The sequence below is a fragment of the Biomphalaria glabrata genome, chromosome 15 (genome assembly GCF_947242115.1).
Source record: "Biomphalaria glabrata chromosome 15, xgBioGlab47.1, whole genome shotgun sequence".
In the NCBI taxonomy this organism is placed as follows: Eukaryota; Metazoa; Mollusca; class Gastropoda; family Planorbidae; genus Biomphalaria; species Biomphalaria glabrata.
Window position 1 is genome coordinate 18,117,951 of NC_074725.1, and position 26,835 is coordinate 18,144,785.

General features: G+C 38.1%; 1 protein-coding gene across 1 annotated transcript in view; it reads right to left on the reverse strand.

Annotated features, from left to right (window-relative positions):
- The window catches only part of LOC106062536 (uncharacterized), a 237,360-nt gene that overhangs the window by 194,282 nt on the left and 16,243 nt on the right, over positions 1 to 26,835 (reverse strand). Inside the window, exon 2 of the mRNA XM_056012798.1 lies at positions 12,540 to 13,455. Within this exon, the coding sequence (XP_055868773.1) occupies positions 12,540 to 13,377 (838 nt within the window). The 5' untranslated portion in view covers positions 13,378 to 13,455. The remainder of the gene's footprint in view (positions 1 to 12,539; positions 13,456 to 26,835) is intronic.

The window sequence follows — 26,835 nt, forward strand, 5'->3', positions numbered from 1 at the left end:
CCACTCATTCTTCTCAGCCTCCTTCCCTTGTCAAGGGCCACTGTTGGCAAGGCGGCGCCTCATCCAGCGATCCATCCTTCTATTTAAAACGTTCTCTCTGTGTATTTACCGAGAGTCGCTGGAGGAAATAACACTAAACGCTGATAAAGCAAAACAAGAGATAACCTTTCCAAACTGTGGGTGACGGGCCTTGCAAGAGATTGAATGGAACAATCAAATCCGATCCCCTATTGATCAGTAATTGGTGAAAGCATTGGACAAATCCTTTCTAGAATCATGTAGGATTATATACTGCTTTGGTCCATTACTTTTGTTCTTTTTATATTAATCTTTCCACTGTTATTTAGTATTAAACCTCTGCGCACTGCTTTTAACCCTTTTTACATTAGGTTATAACCATAGACTTAGGTATATATATTATACTAGCCAGACATTACCCGCGGCCTGCGAGTAGAGGATTGGATTTATACTTAGCTAATGTTCCTTTCAAGTTTTTCTCTTTCGCCATGAAAATAAAAGTAGTTTTGCGAAAATGGGTTCACATCCATATCAAATATAAAATATAATAAAAACGGATTTACCCGATTTGTTAAAAGCGAATAGAGATAACTTTAGCAATAGAAATGAAAATAGCGCGAGATGAATGGGATTTAAAGTACAATTAAAACGGGTTTACGCGATTTGTTAATTAAAGGGGATTCTAAAGTACGTCAGGAATTCTAATTTCGCAGATATAAGGAACACATTTATGTAAAAATGCTTTTGAAACACTGGCACAAATGTCGTGATTAAGAAGTGTGCGCTTGTAGCATGCTCGGAATAAGGAAATAAGGATTTACGACAGTGCCTCTACCCACCGCAAACTAACAAATATACGCTTTTTAAAACTAAATTATGTATATTAAACATTTTGTTTAAAAGGAGAGTGAGATTAAATTTACGAGAAATCAATTTCTTTCTTCCGAAATATAACATGCTTTTAGATATAATCATTCATAATTGGAGCTTTAATCAAGCTTTCGAAAAAAGTGTAGGGGCCTCCACAAAAATCCTGCCCCGGGGCCTCCACACACCTAAATCCGGCCCTGTATCTTCCATGTATCCCCCCAGTTATAATCCTTCCATTGTTAATTTCACCCAGAACCATGTAGTAGGTGTCAGCAGCCAAAAAAGAATGAGATCCACTGGACGATAAGATATCGTTTCTCACCGATCAACTTCTGGAATCGATACGAGCGATTCTGTAATCGCTCCCAAAGCAACACAGCAAATAATCGAGTCGCACTTCATTTTTTTTTCCTCTTTATCTTTTTGTCTGTTTTGATTTTGTCCTCCCCCCTATTTTTTTCTCCAACTCCGTTCCTCCCCCCCCCCCTCATCAATTTCTGGGAAAGACAACAACACAAAAACTGGATACAGGGGGAGGGCCGAGAGGATGGGCAGTATTTGAGGCAGAGAAATGACAAGGTAGCCAAATAGTTCGGACTTCTCAAAACATATTCTTCATCGATTAAGGAAACCTCGCGTTTGTCGCGTGGCCATGAACTTCCGGTACGAGTGTTACGGAAACCAATGACACGTGGTTGGAATACAGACACAGCTGTAAAGTGTTTATCTAATTGGCTTTACGTTGAAATCGAAACAAATGAAGTTGAGACATTTAATGAATCGAATGTTGTTTTTACAGATCACTCTAATACAAGGTCCTCCAGACCACCTCCTCTTACTCCACTGAGTCCTCTCGACCACCTCCTCTTACTCCACTGAGTCCTCTCGACCACCTCCTCTTACTCCACTGAGTCCTCTCGACCACCTCCTCTTACTCCACTGAGTCCTCTCGACCACCCCCTATTACTCCACTGAGTCCTCTCGACCACCTCCTCTTACTCCACTAAGTCCTCTCGACCACCTCCTCTTACTCCACTGAGTCCTCTCGACCACCCTCTATTACTCCACTGAGTCCTCTCGACCACCTCCTCTTACTCCACTAAGTCCTCTCGACCACCTCCTCTTACTCCACTGAGTCCTCTCGACCACCCCCTATTACTCCACTGAGTCCTCTCGACCACCTCCTCTTCCTCCACTGAGTCCTCTCGACCACCTCCTCTTACTCCACTGCACTGAGTCCTCTCGACCACCTTCTCTTACTCCACTGAGTCCTCTCGACCACCTCCTCTTACTCCACTGAGTCCTCTCGACCACCTTCTCTTACTCCACTGAGTCCTCTCGACCCCCTCCTCTTACTCCACTGAGTCCTCTCGACCACCTCCTCTTACTCCACTGAGTCCTCTCGACCACCTCCTCTTACTCCACTGAGTCCTCTCGACCACCTCCTCTTACTCCATTGCACTGAGTCCTCTCGACCACCTCCTCTTACTCCACTGATTCCTCTCGACCACCTCCTCTTACTCCACTGCACTGAGTCCTCTCGACCACCTCCTCTTACTCCACTGATTCCTCTCGACCACCTCCTCTTACTCCACTGAGTCCTCTCGACCATCTTCTTCCCTACCACATAGTACAGCTTGTTGACTTTAAATTATTTATACTACTTTTTGATATTTCTAACACATTCTAACCGTGTTTCCTAAACAATTCTTGATGTTGAGCTGGTCTAGGACAGATCACGAAAGCGAAGAGTCATACTTTATTTAGACATGTTATTATTAATTGATAGACTATAAAGTGAACAATCCTTGACAATGAATCTCAGCCTTAGCGTGGCGCTTGGGTGGAAACGAGAGTTAAAGGAGATGATTTGACCAATAGGGGAACCAAAAAATACACACCCCCACCCTCGGTTGGGGCGCCTATGTTCCTCAATCTTATATTTAAAATACAGACATTACTTCAAAAAAGAATATAATTACATCCTACGCGAGTTTCTAGGTCAATCTAGTCATGCATGTTAATCAATGACTTAGGTTATGCCAAGTCATTGGTTTACCTGGCTGGCTCAGGCAACCTATTACATGCTCTAATAGCATTAAGGAAGAAGGAGCATTTGTACAAACTTGTCCTAGCATATAGATCGAGGAATGTGCTTTTATCTTTATGTCTTTCTGAGTATTTTATTAGGATTTGTTATTGTATTTGAAGATTATGGTTCAGTGTTTTAACCCTTAAAACGCATGTGGTAGATGAGCCTCTAAACATCAAAGTTGTAAATTCCATTTTTTATGCAATCATTGTAAAACAGCTGAGCACTTTGAGGGTTAATGTATAATTGCTACTTTACTTTTGAGTCTTATATCTGTTTTTGGACTGTCGCAGTCATATTCGATAAGCGCCAAATAGTTCTTTAAAAAGTTCATAAAACAAAATTATTTTTGATCAAGGTCAAATATTATCAAAAAGTGTTAAAATTTTTAAAAGTTTAAGACAAGTTGGACGATCATTACATCACCAGCGATGACTTTATATCACTTAGCATCTGCCAAAAAACTAACTTTTTGAACAAGATCAGTAGCTTTGGTATGAATACTTAAACTGCACGGGAACATATATGTACTCATTTCTTGAAATCACCAAAACATCAATCCTGCTAGACTATTCTTGAAATCACCAAAACATCAATCCATACCAGACTACTCTTGAAATCACCAAAAACATCAATCCTGCTAAACTATTCTTGAAATCACCAAAACATCAATCCTACTAGACTATTCTTGAAATCACCAAAACATCAATCCATACCAGACTATTCTTGAAATCACCAAAACATCAATCCTGCTAGACTATTCTTGAAATCACCAAAACATCAATCCATACCAGACTATTCTTGAAATCACCAAAACATCAATCCATACCAGACTATTCTTGAAATCACCAAAACATCAATCCTGCTAGACTATTCTTGAAATCACCAAAACATCCATCCTGCTAGACTATTCTTGAAATCAAAAAAAAAATATCAATCCTGCTAGACTATTCTTGAAATCACCAAAAACATCAATCCTGCTAGACTATTCTTGAAATCACCAAAACATCAATCCTGCTAGACTATTCTTGAAATCACCAAAAAATATCAATCCTGCTAGACTATTCTTGAAATCACTAAAAACATCAATCCTGCTAGACTATTCTTGAAATCACCAAAAAATATCAATCCTGCTAGACTATTCTTGAAATCACCAAAACATCAATCCTGCTAGACTATTCTTGAAATCACCAAAACATCAATCCTGCTAGACTATTCTTGAAATCACCAAAACATCCATCCTGCTAGACTATTCTTGAAATCACCAAAAAATATCAATCCTGCTAGACTATTCTTGAAATCACCAAAAACATCAATCCTGCTAGACTATTCTTGAAATCACCAAAACATCAATCCTGCTAGACTATTCTTGAAATCACCAAAAAATATCAATCCTGCTAGACTATTCTTGAAATCACTAAAAACATCAATCCTGCTAGACTATTCTTGAAATCACCAAAACATCAATCCTGCTAGACTATTCTTGAAATCACCAAAACATCAATCCTGCTAGACTATTCTTGAAATCACCAAAACATCAATCCTGCTAGACTATTCTTGAAATCACCAAAACATCAATCCTGCTAGACTATTCTTGAAATCACCAAAACATCAATCCTGCTAGACTATTCTTGAAATCACCAAAACATCAATCCTGCTAGACTATTCTTGAAATCACCAAAACATCAATCCTGCTAGACTATTCTTGAAATCACCAAAACATCCATCCTGCTAGACTATTCTTGAAATCAAAAAAAAAATATCAATCCTGCTAGACTATTCTTGAAATCACCAAAAACATCAATCCTGCTAGACTATTCTTGAAATCACCAAAACATCAATCCTGCTAGACTATTCTTGAAATCACCAAAAAATATCAATCCTGCTAGACTATTCTTGAAATCACTAAAAACATCAATCCTGCTAGACTATTCTTGAAATCACCAAAACATCAATCCTGCTAGACTATTCTTGAAATCACCAAAACATCAATCCTGCTAGACTATTCTTGAAATCACCAAAACATCAATCCTGCTAGACTATTCTTGAAATCACCAAAACATCCATCCTGCTAGACTATTCTTGAAATCACCAAAAAATATCAATCCTGCTAGACTATTCTTGAAATCACCAAAAACATCAATCCTGCTAGACTATTCTTGAAATCACCAAAACATCAATCCTGCTAGACTATTCTTGAAATCACCAAAAAATATCAATCCTGCTAGACTATTCTTGAAATCACTAAAAACATCAATCCTGCTAGACTATTCTTGAAATCACCAAAACATCAATCCTGCTAGACTATTCTTGAAATCACCAAAACATCAATCCTGCTAGACTATTCTTGAAATCACCAAAACATCAATCCTGCTAGACTATTCTTGAAATCACCAAAACATCAATCCTGCTAGACTATTCTTGAAATCACCAAAACATCAATCCTTCTCGTTTCTTCATAGATTCACAAAACTCAAACCTGATTTTTTTTTTCGTTTTTTTCTCTACCAATCCCAACAAAACAAAAAGAGCTTAGCTGGCAATATTTTATCAAGGGGGGAAGAGAGAAAATCAAAGGATTTACGTGTTAGCCATATTGGCAACAACCGGAAACACTTTGACCTGGTCGTCTGCCCTGCACGTCATATGTTCCTAAATTGATTTAAGATTTCTTGATCATTACGAGTTGTAAAAGGGAAAACAGAACGTGAATCAACCAAATCAAAAAGTGTCTGAGAAACAAACAAAACAAACAAATTTTGGTTTCCTATGAGTAAAAGAAGATTTTCATCTCATTAAAAAAATCTCGAGAATCTTTATTTATGTATGCAGAGTTCAAGTCATGGACAGCGTAACTATTTCAATCCAATGCGGCAAAATGGCCGACTCACTTGCCTAGATATGCAATTTGCCTAACAAATTTTTCGGGAATACAAATTTCAAGAAAAAACAAAATTAGAAAGAAAAGAGAATTGCGCTTGTTTATGCTTTTACTGTAAAAATAGAAACAAGATTTGTATCGATCATCAAATTGTGATTGAAAGATATGACACAAACTTGACACTTTGTACTTCCTGGTAAGGGAGTGACAGAATCCTTAAGTTCAAATACACATTACTCATTCGTTGGACTAACTAGGAAGCTCTCAAGTGCAGACATAACTTGAGATGCAGAACTATGTTTCCAATCCGTTGATAAAAAAAAAGTTAAAAAAAAAGTTTAAATACACAGCTAGATAAATAACTTTTAAAATAAATGACCCTAAGCCTAACTCTACGTCTGCTACCTGATCAGGATAAATGGTTTCTGGGCGGGAAAAATTAACCCATGGCAGACAACCAGTGTTCAGGTAAGTCTTGATAGATAGGTGTTCTACATGAGTTAATTGTGTTACGGAAACTATTGTTTTTAAAATACCTCTATTTAAGTGGGATATAAGGCAAAGGGTGTCCCAGTCAGACTTGGCGAGTCAAAGCTTGAAGAGCTGGACAAGTTCACGTACCTTGGCAGCATCATAACAAATGATGGAGATGCTTACCATGATGTAGCGTGCCGAATAGGAAAGGCAGGGAGCATTTTCCAAAGGTTGCAGCCTATTTGGACTAGCCAAGCCATTGGACGAGACAAAAATACACCTTCTCAACACAATCGTCATTCCAACTGCAACATATGCATGTGAGACGTGGAAGTCATCTGTCAAAATTGAGAAAAGACTAAATGTGGCTCAACAGAGATGGCTGAGACGGATTTTGGGAGTCAGTTACACAGATCGGGTCTCAAACAAGGAAATCCTATGCCGAACTGGGAGTCGAACACTTAGTGAGGTTGTGACTGAGCGTCGCATGAGGTTTGCGGGACATGTTCTACGTCAAAATGAATTACGCACACCAAGAGTTGCGATAACATGGAAGCCAAAACGAGGAAAGCGCAAACAGGGACGTCCTCATATTACTTGGCGACACACCTTCATGGAGGACCTCAGAACAGTGGACACCATGTGGGAGGAGGCTTCAGACATTGCCAGTGACAGATCTTTATGGAGACAGCTTGCCGCCCAATGCGCCGAACGGCGCGGGAGGACCTAAGTCTAAGTCTATTCAAGTCAGATCTTTATGAAACCTAGATCAAGGAACCTGGACAGCTGATCTCAAAAATGGCTCTAACGGTTTTCTTAGAAATGTAACAGTTGATGTATATCGCTGAGAAAAGAATTACTAGCTCGTTGGCCCGACGGGGGAAATTCTAGTTTGACCGTTATAATTTTTCAAATTTAAAAATAAATAAATATTAATTTGGATGGAAATTATATCTAGGTCTAGAGCCAACATGTCATAGTCAGCCGAATTACCGGAATTACAAAGGTCTGTATGATGTGGCAACTAGCTATTGGTCGAAACTGCCCACATGTTTGTGACGTTACATGTCAGTGTTCATGCCTGCTACAACGATCGGTCTCGAACCAACAGACCTGGTCAATGGAAATAATTGCTAGTGATTGCTGTGAGGAATAGATGTCTGGTATTTTCAAAGTCAATATGAACCAAACGACACTCATATTGTTGGAGTTAGAAATTATATATATATATTGCCTGGTATGGCAATGGAAACATTAAAAATATAAATAAACTTCATAGAATCCTAAATGCTGCTGGTAAAACCATTGGCAAAAAAACAAACCCCATTTGGGCAGCTGTTTGATAAAAAAAAAAAAGCTAAAAAGATTCTAGAAATAAAAATCACCCTTTGTGTCAGGATTTTGTGATTTAACCATCACAAAAGAGATACAAAGCACCGATAGCAAAGACAAACAGACACAAACACTCTTGTGTTCCCCTGGCAATCAAATCTTTAAATAGAAACTATCTGATATAAACTTTTTGTACGTAAATGATGAGTGAATGTGTGAATGTGTATTTTGGTTTTTGTATAATTATGGAACAACCAGATAGACCTGTTAACTACCTCACCCTAAGGTCAATGTTAGTCAACAATCACAAAGAGGAGTGGCTCAACCAATGGGCATCAGGAAACACAGGCAGAGCCATGTATAAAGAAATGACTACGCCTAACAAACTGGACAGTATTAACTTCCTCCCCCGCAAAGAACAATCTACAGTCTTCCTACTAAGAACAGGACACACACCACTATTAAATTACCACCTGAACAAAATAAACTCCACACAACTCCCCCTTTGCAGACACTGCGCCCATCCCTTTGAAACCGTAAACCATATCCTCTTTGAATGCCCCTCCCTAATCCACCTTAGGCAGACCCTACATCCACTACAGCCCAACATAACCAACACCCTGTACGGCAGTGCTGAACAACTGAATTAAACAGCACACGTTTTTTCCTTGGCACAGTCTGCAAAAGAGCTCACAGCTCAGCAGCAATAAAGCTGGCTAGAAGAAGAAGAAGTAGTATAATTATAATGTTGTTTTTTTTAGTAATGAACAAATTTTAAGACAAATTTCCTTATGGATAATAAATATTTTATTATTATAATTATTATTATTATATATATAGTATATATAATGATATCTGGTCATTCATATGAATAACTATAGCGGGGTTTTTGTCAGAAGAAAAATACTTTTTGATGTACTTAAACTTAAACTTAAATACTGAATTCAAAGTACTGACACCTAAGTTGTGACACCTAAGTTGTGACACCTAAGTTGTAACACCTGAGTTGTGACACCTAAGTTGTGACACCTGAGTTGTGACACCTAAGTTGTGACACCTAAGTTGTGACACCTGAGTTGTGACACCTAAGTTGTGACACCTGAGTTGTGACACCTAAGTTGTGACACCTAAGTTGTGACACCTGAGTTGTGACACCTGAGTTGTGACACCTGAGTTGTGACACCTGAGTTGTGACACCTAAGTTTTGACACCTAAGTTGTGACACCTAAGTTGTGACACCTAAGTTGTGACACCTAAGTTGTGACACCTAAGTTGTGACACCTGAGTTGTGACACCTAAGTTGTGACACCTGAGTTGTGACACCTGAGTTGTGACACCTGAGTTGTGACACCTAAGTTGTGACACCTGAGTTGTGACACCTAAGTTGTGACACCTAAGTTGTGACACCTGAGTTGTGACACCTAAGTTGTGACACCTAAGTTGTGACACCTGAGTTGTGACACCTAAGTTGTGACACCTAAGTTGTGACACCTAAGTTGTGACACCTAAGTCGTGACACCTAAGTTGTGACACCTAAGTTGTGACACCTAAGTTGTGACACCTGAGTTGTGACACCTAAGTTGTGACACCTGAGTTGTGACACCTGAGTTGTGACACCTAAGTTGTGACACCTGAGTTGTGACACCTGAGTTGTGACACCTAAGTTGTGACACCTGAGTTGTGACACCTAAGTTGTGACACCTAAGTTGTGACACCTGAGTTGTGACACCTAAGTTGTGACACCTAAGTTGTGACACCTGAGTTGTGACACCTAAGTTGTGACACCTAAGTTGTGACACCTAAGTTGTGACACCTAAGTTGTGACACCTGAGTTTTGACACCAAAGTATTAGATCAAGTTTGTTTCTGAAGAAAGCGCCTGTCTCGCAATGTGTTTCAGACTTATTTTCTTGGATGCACACGTCATCTTTGCAGCAAACTGTAGCCACGCCTTTGTTGGGGGGTACACAAGACATTTCTTTTTTACCAAAGTGCAAGAACATCTTGAGTGCACAAGACTTCGTTCTACCTATGTAATGTGTTTTCTTTTAAACACACAAGGAAAGTAACACCTTAAGCCAAAAGTCCTACCACACGTCGTTGGATAAACAAGACAATCTTTCTACTATGTTTGTTACCCTAGTCTTTTTTTTTTTGCTACAAATGTAGCGAATAATGATTAGAGCTCTATCTATTTCTCTCTCTCTCTCTCTCTCTCTTTCTCTCTCCCTTTGTGTGATCTATGTAAATACACCGAACCAAACAAACAAGCAGGTCAACATGGTAGCCTTAAATTAATTCAATCATGCTTCTGTGTTATGCAGAAAGAAAAAAAAATGTGATCAATGTTCAAACATTAATATTTGATTGAATATTTTCAGGCACCAAACGCCCCATGCTTTGGATCCTCCTCGCCCAGCCAACAAAAGACATCTTTAATTATGAGAGAGATACCCAGCAGACCATAGGAATGGCGGGCCATACATCTCTGAAGCATAGGCAAACAAAGACGCTGTTTATTTTCAAAACACATTTTGTTTTCAAGATTTTTGTGACAAATAGAGAAGCCGTGATAAGGTGTTAATGGAACTCTTGCTCTAAAAAGAGAGAAAGAGACAACTACACACGCACACACAAACGCACACAGAATGACAGGAACTGTTAGGTGAATTCTGTCTTCCATTGTTTGTAAAGACCAGGGTTCTTGAATACGTCGCAGTCCACATCGCGGAGGAATACATTGTATTTGTGACTTTTTTGTTTCCTCATTGTGTTCACTGGCTGCGTAGGTTTACTGGTGTGACTGCTGTCGTGGTCTAAAATAAAACAGTGTAAAGTCTTCCTACTCTTGGTTTAAAGTTTTTACAGCTTTAAATGACACATTTTTGAAAGAGGAAAGGGTTGCCTGAATCAGCCAAGAAAATCAAAGATTTGGCTGAGTCTTAAGGCATTGATTAACATACATGATTAGATTCACCTAGGGACACGTGTAAGACGTAATCATTTTTTGAAGTAACGTCTGTATTTTATAAGATAAGATAAGATGGCATCTTTTGAGTGTCGTTCGTTGTTTTAAGAACATGGAGACCAGAACATGCAGAACGTTTCTGAGGACAAATCTACTTTTTAATTGAAGGTTCTCAACTTGTGGGTCGCAATCCCTTTGGGATTAGAGGGATTTGCCAGGCCTAAAACCCTTGGAATTATGGACATTTTTAATGTCTATTTTAACGGGTAAAACTTAACTATGTTATAAGTTACCTTTTTTTTTTAAATTCCTATAATTGCCATTCGAAGATAGATGTAGTGTAACTGAGTTGATTTTCTGCGTGCGTCCAGCGTGTCAGAAGGTTATGTCCAGTGTGTGTGTTTCATGTCCAGTGTGTGTGTGTATAGTACTTCATCAGTGTTATGCGAGACGTGCTGGTTTCATTCACTGTTTACTGTAGTCTAATTTTGTCGAATAAAGCCATGGTATTGGTAGACTAGTATTTGTTGTTTCATTACAATAGAATTTGCATACAACTCAATCAGAAATATTTTTTAATTGCCCAGCATAAATATTTGTAACAGTTGAAATAAATGATTGTCAATCAAACGGCGAGGTATTACGCAACGTGACGCCATTTAGAAATCGTAGATTTATTATTTCTAAGACGAAGATGACGCGAACGTTGTGACGTAAGCAGAACGATATTTTTCTTTCCTACTTAGTACTACGCCATCGTTGTATAGCCCATAGTATCGAGGGTAACGTGTTAGGTGTGGAACGATTCATGAAAATTGATCTGAGTTTTAAGAAAAGAAAATATATCGATCACTTTCTAGGGTGTGGAGGCGCGGTGGTTGTGTGCTAAAGCAATAAAGCGCTTGACTTCCGAGTGTCACGGGTTCGAATCCTGATGAAGACTTAGAGATCGTTAGTTGGGGAAAAGTAAAGTTTTTTGTTCAAAAAAAAATGTTATAAATGACATTATAAGACTGACTTTCTGTTATACCCCGTAACGTGTGTACATATGTTTGTTTAAAAGCCCACCTCATTGTAAGCAGCTTGCCATCTTTGAGGCACATGATGTTTCTATGGCAAAAGGTTAACAATAAGGAAATGTGGCCAGCACAAAGACCGACCGCTTTTACTTTCCCCAACTATTGTCGGGTACCCATTAGAGTTGGGTGAACTCAGAGGCATCATGAAAAATCCTGAAGTTTTAATACCCCAGTCCTCACCGGGATCGAACCTGCTACCCTCTATGTCTAAAAGTACAATCCTCTCTAGTTCATTGTTAGCTTCCTCTTCCAACCAACCCCGCCACCCCCATTCAAAAATGGTAAATAAACGATGACAATTATTAAAACCAAATTGATATTTCTTTTTATTTAGAGAACAAAATACCGAGATAAGTTAAGAAAAAGGAACAGAGAAATTACAGTTCGCAGGTTTTATATTTTTTTGTAAAGGTGGGATTTCCAGAGAACTAAGAGAGAGAGAGAGAGAGAGAGAGGGCGGACCGTGTGAAATTTCAATGTAACAGATACAATAATTTACGGGCTAAAAAGTATGTTAGGTTGATCTTTAAAATGTGGCTCGTTTATTAAAATTCACTAAAAAAAAAATAAGGGGGTGGAACATAATAATAAACAATATAAAGCCTGGGAACATATCAACAAGCGTAGCCGGTGTGTACTGCTATTTGTAATATATGGAAAGGTTTAAATGTCCCTATTTGTGTCCCGCATAAAGGAGAGATCAGTGAATTAACAATATACCGTTCTTTCTCATTCATGTTTGGAAACATTGAGGGTCTATTTAAATTTAAATGTTTTGAGATGTTAGAATGTCGAACGAGCTCAGAAATGTTATAATATGTCTTACCTTTAGACGATCCAACTTCTTTGAGTGGCGGTATAGCATCCGAGGCGTTCACTGGCGACTTAACGGGGTTCCCCAAGGTCACGTTAAACTTATAGAAAGTCATTCTGAGATAGAAGTAGATCGCGAACTCACTGAACGACTTGAAATTCGCGTGGATGACGTGTACCGTCTGCCATTGATACGTGTCCAGAAGTTTAGACATGATCATGGCTTGCTGGATGTAGGAGGGCGCCAAGCTCAACGCCAGCCCTTCTGACGGAACCAGCAGGTTGCTGTTGAGCGAAATGTACGCCTTGGCGTAGATGTCGGACATGGTTACTAAGGACGCGTGGAGATCACTCGAGGCGAGCACCAAGATGGCGTGAGAGGACGCGTTTCCAAAAATATCGTCCAGATTTTTCACGACGTCTCTCAAGTGGCAGTGGCTTTGGAGATAGTAAGAAAAACCAAGTGGAGTCACAGCAGAGCCTGACTCCTGTTGTATTCTGACGCTTACGTCCTGAAACGCTTGCGCAACGAGCTTATCAATCTTGGCGTTCAAGGCCGCGTCACAGGACTCTGCCACCAGGATCCCAAGATTTAAAGTCTGCGGTGTCGTTAGCAGCGCAGTCGACGTCATTACAAAGTGCGTGGTGAAGAACGCCAAAATCCACAATGCGCATGACCAAATATTCAATCTACGCGTCCAACGAATACAAGTTGGACTCAAGACGTGCAGAAAACATTCACTTCTGCTCTGTATCACTTCCGTCAGACTTCTGAGAAGGCAGCGACCAACTAAGCGTTGAATGTGCAGGATTCCCCAGATGCTGGTTTTCTTTTTGCGCCGTTTCAGCATCGCAATCTTTCTTTTTATGGTTTACATGTCTTTGAATAAAGTCACTTGCTTGGCTCTCTTTAGATGTTCGGTAAACCGCTAAAAAAAAAAATTGAAACAAAAAAAAAGGTGAACAATATTAACAGCTTAACAAAATAAATTAGATAACTAAATGTAACAACGGAATATAAGATTAATAATGTTGGTGTTGGAGTCAGAAGATTAAGCGAGACTGCAGTATTTCACGTCTGATGTACATATTATGACACACTCAACGCTGACTTAATCGTTGCCTGCAGGCTGTCGATTCAGGTACTCCTCGCCTAATTGACGATACCACCGTTGATTAGACCCCAATAAGATGAAATTAATGTTTGTTTTAATAAACTTTAATTTGAGTCACATAAGACAAGAATTCATTCTCCTATAATTTCAGACCAAAAGTAAAGTACAAAGAAATACGTTATTGAAGTTTAATCCTAACAGGGGATTGTTGTGAACTCCTTACTGGAATTATACTTGACACAGAACGTACTAGTAATACTTCTTTCAATAACTCAAGAGACGCCAGAGATGAATCAACAACAAAAATATAACTTTAATAAAGTAATCCGGGTATCTGTAGCTGATGACAACGCATCAAGCGTTAACTAAATGAATATATACACAATTATAAAACTGACTTCTATATTACTCATATGGTACGACTAGGCTCCATAACTCAGCCCTCTAACAACAATAACAAAACTCAAGCGCCGTCACTCAGTCCCAACCAATGGACCAATGAAAAAATAGTAAAAATAATAAATAAACATAGATATCCTTGAATCTTATAACCCAGGTTTACAATCCTATATACAAACATAATCACCACAGTACACATGTGGAAAATGAACCTTAACACTTTTGTCGGAACGTGGACAATAACTGCGGAGAGAAAGAGTTAAATTCCTTTCTCACAATCAGTTGATTATCGAAATATTAACAGGTGTGTCCCTTGGCAGTATTCATGTTTAATTTCAATAAAACCTCAATTAATTTAGCTTAATGCTTGTCTTATTTAAACTACAAAAATATTTTACAAAACAATTTTAAAAAAGCTTTCTCATTGAGCTATGATCCTATCACTTTCACAATGCGCTATGATCCTATCACTTTCTCAATACGCTAAGATCCCATCACTTTCTCAATGTGCTATGATCCTATCACTTTCTCAATGTGCTATGATCCTATCACTTTCTCAATGTGCTATGATCCTATCACTTTCTCAATGTGCTATGATCCTATCACGTGTCTTGACCAGTTGGAAAGGGGTGGGGAGAAGGAAGGGGGTATCGGTGTGAGAGTTGGCCTAAGTCTCCTCTGGCCAGTATAGCAACCACTGTGCTAGAAAAGTGCTTATGTAGATATAAGATTTTATTGTTAGTTTCAAACTTTTAAGTGACCAATTAATTCTCTGCACAAAGCAGAAAGGGCACTAATTCAACGTATAACACCACATCCAGTACAATTTCTTTTCCTTGTTCGATACCAAACAAATAATTCAATACCAATTATTATTTAACCAATCGTTTTTTTTTGGGTTATTGATTCTTGTTTAGTTAGGTACAAGAAATAATTGTGTAAAAATTCAACTTCATCCGAGATTAGATGTGGGAGAAATAACGTGTACAAACTTTTTACCAGACAAACAGTTAGACCAAGTGAGTTGATAACAGCTTTGTAAAAATATAATTAAACTTATTTGCAATAGTAGATTTACAGAAGAACACACTATGTAGTACAAAATTACTCTGTATGACTGACCACACTTATTATATGTCACTTTTTGTATTGATAGCCATTGTCACAGATTACATTATAGAATTGTTTGTACATTTCACTTTTAAAAGAAAATATAAGCCCTCGACATGAGCCTCGGGATTTACCCCTCAAATTTAGACACTTGATAGCACGTCAGGATTTACCCAAGGGACGTGACTAGTATGTCTGAAATCTATTGGTTGATTTGAAATTAAACAAAGACATTTTTTGAAAAGAGTTAGCGCCAGAGAATTGGCGGGGAGTAAGAAAGTAACGAGAGTCGATAAAATAAGGTTCTTGTAGACAGTCACGTTTCTAAGAGCTCTGTTTGAAAAGCCTTTGTACTATGTTTCATGCTCATTGATTTGTAATTTGTACATAAACTGTACTTACGTTATATTTAAATAAAGTTCCAGAGTTTTGTTTTATCAAAGAATCGTCAATTGTGATTCTAGATCGTCATTTTTGTTAATTATTGAATTCAAGTAAAATCCCCGGCATAACAACACGTCATACCATCTGCATGTTGTGACATATCTGGCACTCTCCGACGAACAAAAGTTTATGGACAACTTTTAACGAAATTTATTCAAGATCAAGATCTGGGACCAATTTCTAAACTCTTTAAAGGAACTTCATTCTTATTTAACGGAGGACAGAATTTCTGTGTTAAACAGGTCAGTTGGTTATCGATAATTCTTTTATAAAGATTTTCGTTAGAGTTACGTCTAACTCAAGAAATCTATTATTATATGTAATTGGCAAAAGGAATAAGACCAATATACATAATAACTGGCAATATAAAAGACCAGTAAATCAAATAACTGGCATTATAAAAAAGACCAGTAAAGCAAATAACTGGCAGTATAAAAAAGACCAGTAAATCAAATAACTGGCATTATAAAGAAGACCGGTAAATAATCATTTGTGCAGCACAAAGTAAACAGAAGACCAGATTTAACCAACTGTTAAACCAGTAAAAAGTACTCGGCTCAATAGATCTATATATTCAATCATACGACTCCAGTAACTACAAGTCTACTGTCAAGCATTATTAGCAAATTGAGGCTTCAAGAACTTTGTCACTAGATCTATATTATTATTATATCTGAGATAAAGCCAAAATCCAGATATCGAACATTTTGCTCCAATACAAGAAACTAACAAAAAAATTAAATATGGCTTCCAGTTCTAGAACACAACGATTCTTCGAATTGGTAGAATTAGCCAAAGAAAAGCAAATCCCAAAGCCAGACCAGTGGCAGTGGGCAGAGAAACAAGAAGAAAAAGAATATCAAGAGCAAGAATCTGAAAAACAAAGGCAAGAATCTGAAAAACGCATGCAATTAGAAGAAAAAAAATTGCAAGACGCCGAAAAACAAAGGCAAGAATCTGAAAAACAAAGGCAAGAATCTGAAAAACAAAGGCAAGACGCCGAAAAGCAAAGACAACATGAAAAAGAAAAAATGGAATTCGAAAGGCAAAATAAAGAAAGCATTCCAATTCAAGGTCACTCAAGTATGTTTGACAAATACAGATTAATGAACAAAATATCGGCTTTCAACGAAAACATTGACAATATGGACTCGTATCTCATAAGATTTGAAGAAATAGCTACAACATCCGGTCTACCTGAAGCACATTGGTCGAGCTCACTCCTCACCCTTTTGACTGGCAAAGCGGTCAACATTTGCTCACAACTGTCCATCAATGAACGCAGCACTTACTCTGATATCAAGGAAGCTCTACTGCGCCAATACGGAGCAACTTCAGCCAACTATAGAAAGAAATTCTATAATGAAAGGCCACAGCAAAATGATGATCCTCAAATTTTTGTAGCTAATATGTCAATGTGGTTTGATAGATGGGTATCCATGGCAAAAATAGAAGAAAGTTACCAAGCTCTTCGTCAACATATTTTTATCGACAACATCACCCATGCTCACTCAGAAGATATTCAATCCTACATTATAGAGAGAAATCCTACTGATATACAGACATTAACCAAGATCATCAGACAATATAAAGCAGCCTATCCAAACAAGTCAGTCAAACCATCTGTTGAAGAAAATTTTGTCTGCTTTGCTCAAGACAAAAATGTAAGATATAAGTCAGATGACAAAGTCAAATGCAACAAATGTCATAAACTAGGGCATTTCACATCTCAATGCCGCAGCAGAAACACAGAATGTTCGTATTGCCATAAAAAGGGTCACCAAACTCATGAATGTTGGAAAAAACAGGCAGTCTCCAAAAATCAAAATTTTGATAGACCCACATCACCAACTCAAAGATACAGCAAGAGAGAGCAATACAATCTCAACAAAGCACCTGGAAACAATAAACCAGATAACAACAAACCTCGCTACAGAAGTCATTCACAGGACTCCAGACCACAATATATGCCAAACAGAAGCTCATATAACAGAAGCTATTACAATGAGCACTCAACTATGACAGTCATTGCAAAGTCCAATGGTCTCAAATTTTATCCAGGCTTTGTAGGAGACAAGAAGGTGGAAGTTCTTCGTGACACCGGAAGCACGTCCACATTAGTACATGAACGCTTCGTACACGCAAACCGTTTCACAGGCAACCACGTCCAAGCCACTGCATTCAACGGAACTGTCAGCAAGTTACCTGAAGCCATCATTTATGTTTCTACACCATTCTTCAGTGGTCAAACAAAAGCATTAGTAACACCCAATCTACCAGTGGACCTAATCATTGGAAACATAGAAGGAGTTAAAGAATGCACTCCTCAAGAACTTACTGAATGGACAAATGCCATAGAGCAAGGTCAAAAATGTTTGGCAGTAATGACAAGATCCATGTCCAGACAACAAGAACATTTGGCACCTGAACAAGTTAGCCAAAATAATCACATGGCTACCTCAGTTACTCAAGTTATGCAGAATGCAACAGAACCAGTTACTAGTCCAGTAGCCAGCAACAATCAAGAACACTCAACATGGACACCCCCAGTTACATCAAGCCCATCCCTACCGGTCATAAGTCCACCTCCAATTCCCGAATGTCCATTGTTGAACTTTGAAGAACTAGACGACATGCCCAGAGTCTCTAACAATGATACAAGAACTCTAACTGGCCAAACTGAAGTCCATCAAGACAAGTCATATTTCACACATGATGACTTCAAAGAAGAACAGAAACGAGATCCAACATTGCGAATACTTTATCAGAAGGCTCAAGCAAACAAACAGCTGAATCTACCAAATAAACCATATTTTCAAGATGGCCTCCTGGTGAAAAATGCCATGCATAAAGACAATTCCATTCAGCAAATAATAGTGCCACAGAAATACAGGAAAGAAATACTGGCAACAGGACATAACATTCCACACGCCAGCCATATGGGCGTAGTCAAAACTAAAGCCAGAATCCTCAAAGAATTTTATTGGCCAAGTATCATTAAAGACGTCAAGAAATACGTGAAGTCATGTCATATTTGCCAAGTCAAAGGACCTAAGAACAACAAATCACAGGCACCTATTCAAGATATGGAATTGACAGACAAGCCATTCCAAAAAGTCTCAGTTGATTTGATTGGTCCTATGCCAGTAGCTTCAACAAGAAACCATCGATATGTCCTGACATTGATTGAAACATGTACAAGATGGACAGAAGCAGTACCTCTAGTCAACATTACAGCGCTTGACATCACCAGAGCTTTGTCAGAGATATTTTCCAGAATTGGTTTCCCAGAAGTTATCCTCTCTGACAGAGGCACACAGTTCACAGCTGACATTACCAAAGACTTCATGAACATGTACCACATCAAGATGAAGTTCACAACGCCCTATCATCCCCAAAGCAACGGGCTTTGCGAACGATTCAACGGTACTTTGAAGAGGTGCATTTCGAAAATAGCACACGACAATCCGCAGAATTGGGACTTATTGCTACCAGCAGCTCTGTTTGCATACAGAGAAAGTCCTCAAGAAACCACAGGATTCTCACCTTTCGAGATGGTTTATGGCGCCAACCCACGAGGACCGATGGCAATCCTCAAAGAAGCTATTATTCGCCAAAACTCAATCTCATCAGAAACCAAGACAGCGTTTCAACATGTGCAAGATACCAGAAACATAGTCATATCTGCATGTGAAAAAGCAAATCAAGCCACAGCCATAGCAAACTCCAATACCAGAATGAGAGTCAATAGAAACAGAACACTGAAACAATTTGAACCAGGAGATCAAGTATGTCTGTTACTACCAGACAAAAGCAACAGACTATTCATCAAATGGCAAGGTCCATTCTCCATACTCAGAAAGATAACAGATGTTGACTATGAGGTAGACATACGCAACAAAAAGAAAATCTATCACGTCAACATGTTACAAAAATATAACACAATAACAGAAGGTACCACAAGCCCAGAACAAAATGAAAGAGCCATATCATGTCTTGCAGTCATACCAGAAGAAGATGAAAATGACACGTCTGAATTTGACGACATCAATATGCCACAAACAACTACCAAACAAACTGAATTTTGGCAAGACATCAAACTCAATTCAATGACACCGCAAAAGCAGAAAGAACTGACTACCATTCTCAAAGAAAATTCAGACATATTTACAGATGTTCCAGGCAAAACGTCAATTGCGGAACACAATATAATACTTACTGATTCCAAGCCTACAAAAGCAAGACCTTATCCATTACCAGTACACTACAGAGACTTTCTTAAACAAGAAATTAACCACCTATTAGAGCAAGGAATCATTGAACATTCCAACTCTCCATATGCCGCACCAATAGTTCTTGTCAAACGTAAGCAAACGACAACTCCAAGAATGTGTGTCGACTTCAGACAGTTGAATAAAATAACCCAACTCGACTCATATCCTATGCCAAATCCTGAAGATCTTATGACCAAATTTTCAGAGGCAAAGTTCTTCACCAAAATAGACCTATCCAGAGGTTATTACCAAATACCAGTCAGACAAGAATGCAAACAGTTTACGGCATTCACCACAGCTTATGGACTATTCCATTTCAACTTCATGCCATTTGGTCTAGTCAACGCCAGCAGCACCTTTAATAGAGCCATTCACAGCATACTAGGCAATCGCTCTGACACAGTGTCATATATAGATGACATTTGCATATTCCATAAGACATGGAACGAACATATCAAAGGACTACAAGAAGTTTTCAGCATACTGAAACAACATGGTTTTACCATAAAGCCTAGTAAGGTGGAACTAGCCATGTCAGAAATATCCTTCCTGGGTTATAAAGTCAGCTACAATTCGCTGAGACCTCAAGAGAACATTATTCAACGCATACTAGAAATCAAAGTCCCCACCAGTAAAAAGCAAGTGAGAAATATTTTGGGTCTGTGTAATTTCTACAGACATTTCATACCAGGTTACACAGCACTCATAGCTCCATTGATTGAACTCACTAAGAAAGGACAACCAACGAAGATTCCATGGTCTACAAAGTTACATACCACTATTGAGAACATAAAAGCTGAATTCTCAAGAGACACTATTCTCAAACTTCCGAATCCAGAGAAGCAATTTTACCTCGCCACAGATGCTTCATCTTCAGCTATAGGTGCATGCCTAATGCATAAATACCAAGACACTTCACAGAAATGCCAAGAGACTTTGCACCCAGTATTTTTCATCAGCCGGAAGTTGTCACCAGCTGAAACCAGATACTTAACCATCGAACGTGAATGTCTAGCCATTGTATGGGCCATAGCCAAGTTCTCCAGATACCTACTAGGTGCTCATTTCACACTCCTAACTGATCATGCACCACTAGCATTTCTGAACTCAAAGAAGTTAGCGAACAGTCGTTTAACTCGTTGGAGTCTACAACTCACAGACTACCAATTTGAGGTCAAGACAATTCCTGGACGTGAGAACGTCTTCGCTGACACACTTTCCAGATGTATTTAATTCTTAACATAATTGTATATATATTTTTCTTCCACAGGTTTAGTATATCAGTTTTGTATTGTCATATTTTAATTTCATCAGGCACCACGAAGAGAAGTAACCTATTCAATTCAAGATTTAATTTATCCAAGTATTATGCCTTGTACAACTTTTGATATCGTTCATGACAAGCATTGTCTCATTTTCATAACCACTTGAATAGTGAAACAGATGTCCAAAGTCATCAATAATTTTATTCACTGCATTTACATTTTTTTTATCTCCAAGTTGACTTTATTTTGTCATATGTTACCTCAACCATTTTTCTATAATTTCATGTATGGTATTTTGTGTATATTTAAATAATTTTAATACATATGAGCATTTCCATTACCATACAAATGCTAAATGGAGGGGGGGGGGTAATATGTCACAGATTACATTATAGAATTGTTTGTACATTTCACTTTTAAAAGAAAATATAAGCCCTCGACATGAGCCTCGGGATTTACCCCTCAAATTTAGACACTTGATAGCACGTCAGGATTTACCCAAGGGACGTGACTAGTATGTCTGAAATCTATTGGTTGATTTGAAATTAAACAAAGACATTTTTTGAAAAGAGTTAGCGCCAGAGAATTGGCGGGGAGTAAGAAAGTAAGGCCAGTCGATAAAATAAGGTCCTTGTAGACAGTCACGTTTCTAAGAGCTCTGTTTGAAAAGCCTTTGTACTATGTTTCATGCTCATTGATTTGTAATTTGTACATAAACTGTACTTACGTTATATTTAAATAAAGTTCCAGAGTTTTGTTTTATCAAAGAATCGTCAATTGTGATTCTAGATCGTCATTTTTGTTAATTATTGAATTCAAGTAAAATCCCCGGCATAACAACACGTCATACCATCTGCATGTTGTGACAGCCATATTAACATTTTCTCCAACTAAAAATCTTTTTTTTAGAACTATAGAGAATATATGTGTCTATTTTTAGTAATAAGAGAAATCTACTCTATCTTATTGAACCTAAAGTCTAGTAAACATTTTATCTACACAGAACATGCCACAGACTAAAAGACACATACTGTTATTGAAAGTAACTTTAAAATCATCAGTGATGCAAAGAGGAAAAACAATAGAAGCTAAAAGTAAATTCTAATCAGGTCTTCAAGAAACTTGATCACGTGTCTCTAAGGTGTCTGAAAGACTTATTATTAAGGCGTTATCAATAATTATTTCTAGAGAAATATATGAAGTTTATAAATCCATATTCCATTTCTATACTGGTCATTGACTTCCTCCCGAAGAAAATCTTACTTGTTCCACTGGTCAACAGGAACAAAGATTATAATAACAAACATGTATTACTAGAATGTATAATTTTGTGCAATCAATTAAGCTGGAACAAAATAAAAGATGTGTAACGTGAACGCTCATCACCAAATACAAAGACATGTAATGATATAGAGTGATTTGAAAGAACCTTTTAAATATTCATGAGCTGCAAGTTTAGATGCATTAAAAAAAAATTGTCAATAATTGATCTAATTAGTCTTGGATGCGAAATATCAGGTCACCTGATGATTGGTATTTTTAGAAAATATTTTTCTATTTGTCTATCTATCTATCTATCTATCTATCTATCTATCTATCTATCTATCTATCTATCTATCTATCTATCTATCTATCTATCTATCTATCTATCTATCTATCTATCTATTTACTGTACTCGGTAAATAGAAAGGGGCCCCAAAAATTGATGGGGCTCCACCATAGGAGGGCCCCACAATAGATGGGTCTCTACAATAGATGTGCCTCAATAATAGATGGGCCCCTCACAATAGATGGGCCTCAATAATAGATAGGCCCCCACGATAGACCCTAATTCTAGCTAGATTTCAGCGAAATCATCAACGACTTTTCATCGAAAAAAATTCTCGCAAAGTTTTATTCCTCAATTCGGCAATTCTCGGTTCTAAAAAAATTGTACTTGACATTAACAGCTTAATACATTCTTTGGTGAAATAATTGTATTTGTTGGCAACACATTTGTGAAAGACATAACAAAACAAATTGCTTCTTTTATTCCTAAAATAATTAGGGGCAAGCGCTTCATCGCACTCTTAAGGCTTTCAGACCTTCAAATCCAGCCTTGACTGTTTGCTACAAAGTGCCAAAGATTCACCGACTACTTGTTGACGCCCTCAAAATATTTCCCATGTTTGGATTCATCCAAAACTCGTCGTAGGTTTTAGGGGTCCGTCTCATATGTCTATGGTCAACCAAGACTGACTATCTTACTTACTTGTAACAATTTGATTATAAAAAAAAGTAAGGTTCCCTTTTCAGACCTTGTGATCTATGGGGCAGATGATGTAAAGGTCATCTGTTTCTGTGGCCCACAATTAACGAGGGTTTCATGTGGCTAGCACAACGACCTACCGCCTATACTTTTCCCCCAACTAATGTCATTTAGAGCTGGGTGGGCTCAGAGGCGCCCTAAAATAGTGAAATTCAAAATCCCCGACTAGATTATAGATTATGGATTTTTATGACAAGACGGATCGTGCTTTTATTGAGACCTTTTCACTTTCTCTCCATAAAAGGAAGGTTTTCGATTTTTGAATATTTTGCTTATTTTGACCAACTCCCCATTGTGTTGTGAACCTAATCCTCTGGTCTACCATGTGATCACCTAACACCCTTGCTTCTGGTACAAGTAAACAGAGCGGAGACTTCAGTGCTGTCGGGAAATAAAAATCAATTTGATTTGTTTGACCTTGGGACACTAATCCCTTAGCGCTTTGAGAACAAAGCGTCGTTCTTAGTTGGACTTGAGAAGTTTGTCACTGTCAGGAAGTCTTGCTGTGTTGTGTTGACAAAAGTGAATGCTTAGTATTTTATCGGTACGTGACGTTTTGGCGCAGCCGTTTTGGCGCGAGACGTTTTGGCGCAGATGAAGTTTTGGCGCGAGATATAATTTAACGATGATTTAATAACCGCGTATCTTTTATAACAATGTTTATTTCACTCAAGTATAACATTCACTAATCTTTTATCCAGCTCGCTGACAGACTGGCTATTCTTTCGCCATTTCATTCTATTGTAATTTTAACTGAAAACCTGGTGGCAGTCTATATAAACAATGTAAAAGTCCTGTCGAAGCGAGGAAAAGACAAAATTTCCCATGAAGGATATCTCTATGTTTAGTGCAGACCACTGTAAGAGAATTCTGGCGTTGTGAACTTAAAAATGAATGTAGAGCCTGTCTACACACAGATGCTGTAAACAATGACCTTGTTCAAAATCAACTAGGCCAGCACATCCATGGCAGTGATGCTGCACAACTTCAGGCTGCCTCTATTTTAACAACAATTAAAAGAGGGCTGCTTCTTCCACAGAGAATCTCGTATCATAAACAGCGCTCTACAGTGAACTTTAGCAGCAGTGCATGCGAAATTGCCCAAGAATGACGATTTGCGTAAAGCAATTCAGCAGAATTAAATGCAAGGAGCTCCTCCACAGCCTGAATATAGGTCAACTTTGACTATTTCATTAGAATACCAGAACTATATAGTTTCACCTTAGCTGAAAGAAAGGTTTCTTTTGGGAGAATAGGGTAATAAAAGAATTTTTTATTCGGAGAATCAAATGGCAGTTGGAGCAGTCAAATTAAAAAAAAATTACAATAGATGGGACATTCAGAATCTTTCCTTCTATATTCTCAAAGATCTACGTTATTATGGCAGAAAAATGTGTTTTTGTACAGCCTGTACTATATGCACGAGACTACTGCATTATACCGCCCCCCCCCCGAAAATAAGTTTTAATAACTTTGACTATTTATGCACGCTCACTGTAAAGTAGGGCTGCCTGGTCTTGTGTGATGTTAGTGATCTAACAATAATTAAATAACAAACTTAAACACCAAAAATAACGGACAAAAATATCTCTTGTTCTGTACATAACAAAATACGTGTTAACACAAACACTACACTCATACAAAATAAAGATATGTCTCATTCGTTTTAAAGAAATAATATAATAAACGTAAATAATGTCACCAAAACATTTTGCGCCAAAACGGCTGCGCCAAAACGACCTTCGCGCCAAAACGGCCGCGCCAAAATGGCCGTCCCAAAATGTCCTGCTTCGGTATTTTCTTACTTATGGCTATGACATTACTAGTATAAGACTTGATCTCAGCACACACGCAGAATGGAGAAATGGAAAGAAGAATAGAGTTCAAGCATGAGAGAGAGAAAGAGAGAGAGAGAGAGACTTAATATGAGAAATAGAGAGTGAAAAACAAAAAAAAAAGAAACGAAGGAATGGACAGAAAGAGTACGAGAAATTAAAGAATAAGAAAGAAAGAGAGAAAGAATAAAAGAGAAAAAAGAAGGCATAAGAAAAGTGCGTGAGAAACATAATGAGCGTGTGTAGACCTCAGGAGTTTGTGAGAGAGAGACATAAGTAAGGAGTGTGTGTGTGTAAGATATATATATATATATATTGATAGTTGAATGTACACAAACTTGACATAAGAACATTAAGGATCACAACAACTTTAATCAGCCATCTTGGCTACCTGAGTAGTGTCCCCTAAGCATGGGCACAACTTTTCCTACTCTATACAGTATCCCTAAAAAGGGGGGGGGGGTAATATACAATATATAATATACAAGCTTTCTTTCTGGTTTGCAGGCTTACTTTGCTGACAAGGTTGGCATCCATTAGCTATTTCTTTTATTCTTGCCGCAATTCCCGGCCAGAAAACTGCGTCCCTTGCTCTTCTCATCATGGCATCATACCCTAAATGTGCTGCATGTAGTTTGGTCTCAACTTCTTTTCTTAATGCTCTTGGGATAATTATTCTTTCCCCTTTCATCAGAAGGCCATCCTCATAGGTCAGTAAATCTGCAAGTGACCAATACTGTTTGAGTTCTGGTACAATATGATGCTTGTCTGGCCAACCGTTCAGTATGTACTGTTTCAACATCTGCATCTCATTGTCTATTTTGACTGCATCTTTAACTTTATTTAACATTATATCTGGGAGGGCCAGTCCTACTGTGTTGATAGAAGTGTCAGGAAAATCTTCCTGTTCTGGCAAAGGGTCTCTGCTTAACGTGTCGGCAATCGAAGCAGGACGTTTTGGCGAAGCCATTTTGGCGCGAAGGTCGTTTTGGCGCCGCCGTTTTTGGCATAAGGGACGTTTTGGAGCGAAATACATTATGTACGTTTATTGTATTATTTCTTTAAAAAGAATTATGCATATTTATGTTTTGCATGAGTGTTTGTGTTAAGACATATTTTCACGTACAGAAGAAGAACTATTTTTGTCCGCTATTTTTGGTATTTAAGTTTGTTATTTAATTATTGTTAAATCTCTAACATTACACAACACCAGGCTGCAATCCATGCTTCATACGTGGTCAGCACGAAACTTATCAAAAACATACAGACATCCTTCGTGTGAAATTTTGTCTTTTCCTCGCTTCTATTGGACTTTTTCCATTGTTTATATAGACTGCCACAGGTTTTCAGTTAACAATAGGGGCGAAGAGATTGATAGAGAGGGGTAGACCTTGGGCCGCTCTCGGAATTTAAGATTAAGGATTATAAATTCGCACCTACGGATGTCAAGTGTAGTGCTAAAAACATATTATCATCTTACGCTTGAGAGAGGAAAGGATGGAGGAAAGAGTATATACAAGGAGTGAAATGTGTCCAGAAGAGAGGGGGCGAGATAGGTG